Here is an 8,951-nt window from a genome sequence, read left to right on the forward strand (position 1 = left end):
ATATTTGTGATATATTTAATGTGGTTGACTTTAAATGATCCATGACATGATGCTGTATGAAAAAAGGTGTTGATGTTATCTAGTGTTGATGTGATCTGATGTAATGCATGTCGTTATGAGATTTATGTTTTTTTCACTGATGCCCTGTAGTTGCCAGGTACACCTTATGTAGAATGAGCAATGTATGATATTTGTGATATATTTAATGTGGTTGACTTTAAATGATCCATGACATGATGCTGTATGAATTATATGGTAGGATGTAGGGAATGTTGTAAATCATAAACTTAGCTAGAATTCTTTCTTGGTTTCTAGAACCATGCCGCACAGAGGACGTAGAAGAGGTAGGAGAGGGAGGGGACGACCTCCCATTAGGAGAGGAGGAAGAGGAGACGCCGATAGAAGTTCTTCCCAAGAGGGGTCGACTACCGACCCATATGCGTTTGTACCCCCTCCTGAATATGCACCTCCCCCACAAGCTGTACCCCCTCCGAAATATACACCGCCCCCTCAAACTGCACCACAGACCGAGTTAGACCCTGCCACAAAGTTATTGTTGGAATCCCTTCAAAAAACTATGCAAACCATGCTAGACACACAACAGGCCACGTTGTTGGCTACGCAACAAGTCACGGGAATGGCCACGCAACCAGCCAACGCGGGCCACGCAACCAGCCAACGCGGCGGCCCCGCAACCGGTGGATGCGATAGCTATCCAACTGGTAAACAACCCGCACCCGGATAGGGACGCGAGTTGGTTAAAGGATTTCAAGCGGTATAACCCCCGTCCTTTTGTCGGTTCAAAGGAAGATCCCACAGCGGCTCAGATGTGGATCGCAAACATGGAAACGACCTTTGAATCAATGAGATGCCCTAATGAACATAAGGTGGCATGTGCGGATCGCAAACATGGAAACGACCTTTGAATCAATGAGATGCCCTAATGAACATAAGGTGGCATGTGCGACATACGTGTTACAAAAAGATGCAGAAGTGTGGTGGTCGGATAACAAACAGAGCATCAACCCAGGCGGGGGAATTACAACATGGGAGACCTTTAAGGAAGCCTTTCTAAAATACTAATCCAAAGGAAACCCGTATAAAGAAATAGCAAGAGTTTAACCACATAACCCAAGGTGATCGCACGGTGGATCAGTACGATCAGGACTTCATGAGATTGAGAAGGTTTGCACCGTCTTTAACCGACACTAAAGAGAAACAGACAGAAAAATTTGTGTTAGGATTGAATCTGAAAACCCGCCGCATCTTAGAGGCCTTTAACCCAAAAACCTATGAAGAGGCCCTAAGGACGGCCAAGGCCCTAGAGAAACCCCCAGAGGAAAAGAAAACAGAGCCAACGGTCACCACAAGGAGGAAACGCCCTGTCGAGGTCGATACCACAGAGTTCCAACCACCGTTCCAAAGACCTCGATATCAGAGAAGGCTACCTTCTCCACCTCCAATAGTCCGATACCTAGCAATGGAGAAGCCCCTGTGCCGTAACTGTGGAAAGCAACATGTTGGGAGATGTTTGGCAGGCTCAGGTATGTGTTATATCTGTGGTCATGCAGGTCATGTGGCCAGAACTTGCCCTACAAAGAGCCCGGGAATTCCAAGGGAACCCCTTAGAGGACCGGTCATCCGAGAGCCCACCTTACAAACCCATCCACAGACCAAGGCATATGTAACGACCAGTAAAGAGGCGGGAACATCTGGCACCGTGGTGACAGGTACGCTTTCTATACTAGGACACTTTGCGTTGACATTGTTTAATTCTAGTTCTACCCATTCCTTTGTTGCTTTACCATTTGTTAAACAAGCAGGGTTCGTAGTAGAACCCTTAATGCATGCATTGTCGGTTGGTACCCCAGCAGGGGTAGACCTAGTTACGAAAAATAGAGTAAAGGACGGACAAGTGGTAATAGCTGGACAAACCATCCACATAGACTTAAAGGTAGTGGATATGCGGATTTTGACTTCATATTAGGAATGGACTGGTTAGCAGAAAACTTTGCTACCATAGACTGCCATAAGAAGGAGGTGATATTCACACCTCCCAACAGACTTACCTTTAAGTTTAAAGGAACCTCCACAGGTACCACCCCAAAAATAATATCGATGATGAAAGCGAGACGCTTGATACAACAAGGGAGAAAGGCGTTTCTAGCCTGTGCAGTAAATACAAAAGGAAAGGAAAAACCCATAGATACAGTACCCGTAGTAAATGAATTTATGGATGTCTTCCCGGAGGACCTCCCGGGAATTCCTCCATCGCAAGAGGTAGACTTTGGAATAGATCTGGAACCAAGAACGGGACCCATCTCTAAGGCCCCGTACCGCATGGCACCAGCAGAACTAAAAGAGCTTAAAACACAACTGCAAGACCTGCTAGATAAGGGCTTCATTCGACCTAGCGTGTCCCCTTGGGGTGCGCCAGTGTTGTTTGTTAAAAAGAAAGACGGCTCAATGCGTTTATGCATTGATTATAGGGAATTAAACAAGAGGACGGTAAAGAACAAATACCCGTTACCTCGTATTGAGGACCTATTTGATCAACTACGTGGGGCGACAGTGTTTTCTAAAATAGATCTTCGATTAGGATACCATCAAATTAAGATTAAAAATGAAGACATACCGAAAACAGCCTTTCGAACCAGATATGGCCACTACGAGTTTGTGGTGATGTCTTTTGGTCTCACCAATGCCCCAGCGGTATTTATGGAACTAATGAACCGAGTATTTAAGGAGTGCCTAGACTCGTTTGTGATCGTGTTCATAGACGATATCCTGATATACTCGAAAACAGACCTAGAACACCAAGAGCACCTTCGCAAAGCCTTAACTATCCTAAGAGAGAACAAGCTGTATGCCAAATTCACCGAGTGTGAATTTTGGCTACGACAGGTTTCGTTTCTGGGGCACGTAGTGTCTAAATACGGAATCTTCGTAGATCCCAATAAGATAGAAGCAGTCACGAAATGGAAACGCCCAACAACGGTCACCGAGATACGAAGTTTCTTGGGATTGGCGGGTTACTATCGAAGGTTTGTTCAGGACTTCGCTAGAATAGCCACGCCTCTCACCCAATTGACAAAAAAAGGTGTACCTTTTGTTTGGGACGATACTTGTGAGGCCAGCTTTCAAGAACTAAAACAAAGACTAGTATCTGCACCAGTGCTCACAGTTCCAGAAAGTTCTGTGGGATATGTGATTTACAGTGACGCGTCCAAAAAGGGATTAGGTTGTGTACTGATGCAACATGGCAAGGTGGTTGCGTATGCGTCACGCCAACTAAGATTACGAGAAAAACTATCCTACACATGATTTGGAGCTGGCAGCAGTGGTGTTCGCGTTAAAAATTTGGCGACACTACCTGTATGGCGAAAATTCTCAGATCTACACGGACCACAAAAGCCTAAAATATTTGTTCACCCAAAAAGAATTGAACATGAGGCAACGTAAATGGTTAGAGCTGGTAAAAGATTACGACATAGACATCCAGTACCACCCTGGAAAAGCAAATGTAGTCGCTGATGCACTGAGTCGAAAAGTAGTACACTCGTCGGCCCTCATCACCAGGGAGCCACGAGTGCGAACTGATTTCGAACAGGCTGATATCGCGATATATCCAAGTGGAACAAAGATGTATCAAGACTTGAAACAACACTTCTGGTGGCGAAGTATGAAGAAGGATATCGCGGAGTACGTGAGTAAGTGTCTAGTGTGCCAACAAGTAAAAGCCCCTAGGCAGAAAACCGCCGGGCTACTACAACCTCTAAGTATACCGGAATGGAAATGGGAAAACATTGCCATGGATTTCATAGTAGGCCTACCCAAAACATTAAAGGGCTATACGGTAATCTGGGTGGTCGTGGACTGCCTGACAAAGTCGGCTCACTTCCTACCGGGTAAGGCAACATATACAGTAGACAATTGGGCACAACTGTATGTTAAAGAAATTGTGAGGTTGCATGGAGTACCGGTGTCAATTGTGTCGGATCGGGACCCACATTTTACATCTGCCTTTTGGCGCGGACTCCAAAAAGCGATGGGTACCCGCCTCGACTTTAGCACCGCCTTCCACCCACAAACGGATGACCAAACAGAACGATTAAACCAAATTCTTGAAGACATGCTTCGGGCATGCGTTATGGATTTCACAGGGAGTTGGGACACCAAACTGCACTTAATGGAATTCTCTTACAATAACAGCTTCCAAGCAACCATCGGGATGGCACCCTTTGAAGCGTTGTATGGAAAACGATGTAGATCCCCATTGTGTTGGGACGAAGTAGGAGAACGAGAACTGGTAAGACCCAAGCTGGTCCGTGTCACCAACGAGGCAATCCAGAAAATTCGAGTAAGAATGCGTACCGCGCAGAGTAGGCAAAAGAACTACGCCGACGTTAGGCGTAGGAATTTAGAGTTCGAAGAGGGGGACCCAGTGTTCCTAAATGTAGCCCCCATGAAAGGTATTCTAAGATTCGGACGCAAGGGGAAGCTCAGCCCCCGATTCATTGGACCGTTCGAAATTCTAGAAAGAGTAGGTCCGGTAGCTTACAAACTAGCTTTACCACCTTCACTTTCAAGCGTACACGATATATTTCATGTGTCCATGTTAAGGAAATATATTCCAGACCCGACGCACGTAATAAACTACAAGCCTCTCAAAATCAAGGAAAATTTAAGTTACCACGAGAAACCGATTAAAATTCTAGCCCAAGAGGTGAAAGCCTTAAATAATAGGAGTATAGGTTTCGTTAAGGTATTGTGGCGTAATCACCAAGTTGAGGAAGCTACGTGGGAACGAGAGGAGGAAATAAAGAAAAAATATCCCGAGTTGATCCACGAGTTCGAGACTTTCGAGGACGAAAGTCCCTTTTAGGGGTAGGTAATGTAACAGAACCGAAAAAAAAAATGATGGTCGTCGGCAGAGCCGAAAACTCCGACGAACGCCGGAGTTTTCGCTCGCACACGATCCACAAAGGGCGGCCGAGGGCTGGGATGCCACAAATCGCGTCTCTGACCTTTAGCCACTCTAAAAGAACCTGAAAAGAAACGAAAATGGTGAGGAAAATGGAGAGAGAACAGAAAACCGACGGAACTCCAGCGAAGCCGAACCATACGAATCGACGTCAAAAACCCCCATTTCACACCACAAAAGTAATCCCAGAACCCTTTACACACATCAGGAGTAGGTTTTAGACGAATCCCGTACGTTGAACACCGTCGGCAAGGAAGACGGAACAGCGGACTTCCGAGCTTCTCCAGATTCAGGGGTGTGAGGCTCTGACCAACGAAATCTGTACCAAAAATGGGGTTAGGGTGAAGGATAAGCTCGAGAACGGGGGAAAAAAGAGGGAAAAAGAACGTCGGGATGACGTTGTCAAGGAGAGAGAGAGATCGCCAGAAAATCGCGCAGGCAGTCGGGTGAAGAGGACGAAGTCCGACCCGAGATCCGGATCCTAAAACCCGAACCGAACCCCATCCCTTCGGTCAGCCAGAACCCACGTTACCCGCAGCCCAAACACCCGGCCTTCACCCGCGAGCCGGCCCATCACCCCGCGGCCCATCACCAGCGAGCCGGCCCATCACCGCGCGGCCCGAGACCGGCGAGCGACCCATTAACCCGCACTTCGACCCGAGACGCCTGCACACGCGTCGCTCTCTGATTGTGCCACGTGTCACGTCTACAGCGCGGCTCCTCTCGGCTCAGGCGGCTTCATCGGCTCCGGTGGCTTATTCGGCTCGGGAAACCTGTTTCCAGCCCGTTTGACACCGTTCCGACCCTCTCGGACCTGGTTTCGGCCCTGTTTAAGGTAAAAGGGAACATTTTAAGGTCGTATTTCACAAATTCCAGTTGGGAATTTATTATCATTTGTGGAATACTAACGGAAGTGACTCATGAACCAATAAGAACCAACCACCAACGGAAGCGTAGAACGTCCACGAGGAGCTATGAGCTTACGTTATATTCTAGGGAGTACTTTGGCTAAGACCTACCAAGTAAGTGGCTCACCCGTTGTACGTTACGCATTAATTGCTGTATGTTGGCATGTGCCCGTGGTTATGCACATGTCATTATATTGTATGCTAGCTTAATGTGCTTAAGTACGAAATCATGTGAAGGTGAATGTATGTTATTTATGCTGCTTAGTGGATTTGATATGAATGCATGTGACGATGTGTGACCCGTGTACGATTATGGCTTGTTGTATGAGTATGGGAATGTAATTGAATGAATTGTATGACATGAAATATGGTAAATTGCATGATACATAACCCCGCTAGGAATATGTATGATATGTAACGAAATGAGAATGAGAATGACATGTAAGCATGAAAACGTGACACGGGGTTATGCTCATTAAATGATGACTGTAGGACTAGTGGGACCTCATGCATATTGTGTGTTCATGCATTTGGGGGGATACCCCTATCCCATCACGAGGGTACGGACGCATACATCCAAATGGCAGGACAACGATCGTTATGCCCTACATAGCGCTACCGTGACGGTTTTAGTTTTAACGGGTCCCGGTGGGCCCCTAGAGCATGCCCACCGACTAGGGACAGTGGCCTAGCGGTGCGCGAACTAGCTGGTGAGCCCATACTCGCACGTATGGGCTGCGTGTAGACTATATGGTATACGTCCACGATTACCTGTTAGGATTACACCGTAGGAAAAACGAAATGAAACGAAACGAAACGAAACAGAACGATAGGTCCCATCATTTCATTGCATGTGTTTGTCGCATAACCCCGATAGGGGGTCACTTATTGAGTATTCTAGAAATACTCAAGCCTCGTGCTACTTTACTTTTGCAGATAAGGGCAAGGCACCCATGTGACAACGATGACGGCATCAGACACCTCAGGATCGTGACACATGCATAGGGTAGTTGGTTGTTTTTTTTTCCATTTCTAGTATAGGTTAGAATATGATGAGATGTATTTGCATAATAAACCTTAGGGTAGAATAAACTATTCATTCTTGGTTTTGTTGCACAACAACGCACACGCTCAATCTAGATGAAAACAAAGAACAGGATAGAGAAAATTGCAAGGAGAACTCTGGCTAAAAGAATTTTTATTGATGACTTCAGGTATGTACAACAAGAGAGAGTACAGAGAATTGAAAGTACATTTTCAAAGCTCTACTGGACGGGATATATATATGGTTCAGTCTACTATATATAGCTTTACCAGATTTAACCATCTACTATATATAGCTATTTACCATATATAGCTTTACCAGATATAGCTTTACCAAATATGGCTTTACCAAATATGGCTTTACCAAACATAGGTTTACTGAATATTGCCGTTGACCAAGCTATAAATACAGGGAGCAGACTCCATAACCTAACAATTCTCCCACTTGGAGACTGATCCTACACCATACCAATTAGGGCTTTGCATAACCTTAATTTTCCAACATCAACATATTTTATCAATATGTCTGTTGGATTCTTTGCACCCTCTATCTTCTCCAAACATATATCGCCTTCTTCCACTAACCTGCGAGTGAAATGGTACCGTCTTCTAATGTGTTTTGTCCTTGAATGATAGACTGGGTTTTTCACCAACTATATGGCACTCTGACTATCTGTATAAAGGATCTTCTTGCACTGCTTCCGGCCTAATTCTTCTAGATAGTCTGTCATCCATATCATCTCCTTTCCAGCTTCAGCTATGGCCACATACTCAGCTTCAGTAGATGAAAGAGCAACGCATTTCTGAAGCTTGGACATCCAACTCACTACTATTCCATCTATAGTGTAGATATACCCATATGTGCTCTTGCTGGAGTCTACATCTCCTCTCAAATCAGCATCCACAAAACCTTGCAGAACTACTTTGCCATTGCCATAACAAAGTGAAGTATTGGATGTACCTCTCAGATATCTCAGAAGCCACTTCACAGCTTCCCAATGTTCCTTCCCTGGATTTGTCATGTACTTGCTAACAACTCCCACTGCATGTGTTATGTCAGGTCTAGTGTAGACCATAGCATACATCAAACTCCCAACCGCAGAAGCGTACGGAACTGATGTCATGTGCTCACGTTCCTCAACTTTCTTGGGAGATTGCCCCTTTGACAGTTTAATATGATTTGCCAAGGGGGTAGTCTTGGGTTTAGCATCATTCATCTTGAATTTGGACAACACCTTCTCAATGTACTGCTCTTGAGATAGATTTAATGTGCCAGCAGATCTATCTCGAGAAATCCTCATCCCAAGAATCTGCTTCGCTGCGCCCAAATCTTTCATTTCAAATACTGAAGACAAGCTTGCCTTCAAGTGGTTTATCTCCCTCATACTTGACCCAGCAATTAGTATATCATCCACATACAGGAGTAAAAACACATAAGAATCAGTGTATTCTTTGAGGTAGCAACACTGATCCTTTTCACTCCTGTGGAAACCACTCTTGCACATGAAGGAGTCAAACTTCTTGTACCATTGTCTCGGTGCTTGTTTCAGTCCATACAAGCTCTTATTGAGCTTACACACCATGTGCTCCTTGCCTGGAGCTGCAAACCCTTCTGGTTGTTGCATATAGATCTCCTCATCTAGATCTCCTTATCTAGATCTCCATGTAAAAACGCTGTTTTTACATCCATTTGCTCAAGGTGCAAATTCTCCGATGCAACAATACTCAGCAGAATTCGGATAGTAGTTAATTTCACAACTAGAGAAAAGATCTCAACATAATCAATGCCTTTTCTTTGTGAATATCCTTTAACTACTAATCGAGCTTTAAACCTCCTTCTGCTATCTGGTTCAACCTTGATTTTGAACACCCATTTGTTCAACAGAGCTCTCTTTCCTGTAGGCAACTCAGTCAGCACCCACGTATTATTCCTTTCAAGTGAGGTCATCTCATCATCCATGGCTTGCTCCCACTTGGTTGAATCTTCCACTTGTAGAGCCTCATCAAAGGACTCT

The 8,951-nt window shown here is 45.2% G+C and overlaps 1 protein-coding gene across 1 annotated transcript; it reads left to right on the top strand.

The window, feature by feature from the left end:
• The first annotated feature begins 319 nt into the window (after positions 1-319).
• Positions 320-4,885, top strand: LOC111454654. Its single transcript, XM_023096146.1, is given in 5 exon segments — positions 320-722; positions 1,137-1,967; positions 1,970-3,293; positions 3,295-3,993; positions 4,366-4,885. Coding segments are annotated over 5 exon segments (3,777 nt in total).
• Positions 4,886-8,951: the final 4,066 nt, after the last annotated feature.

The sequence above is a fragment of the Cucurbita moschata genome, unplaced genomic scaffold (assembly GCF_002738365.1).
Source record: "Cucurbita moschata cultivar Rifu unplaced genomic scaffold, Cmos_1.0 Cmo_Scf00016, whole genome shotgun sequence".
Lineage (NCBI taxonomy): Eukaryota > Viridiplantae > Streptophyta > Magnoliopsida > Cucurbitales > Cucurbitaceae > Cucurbita > Cucurbita moschata.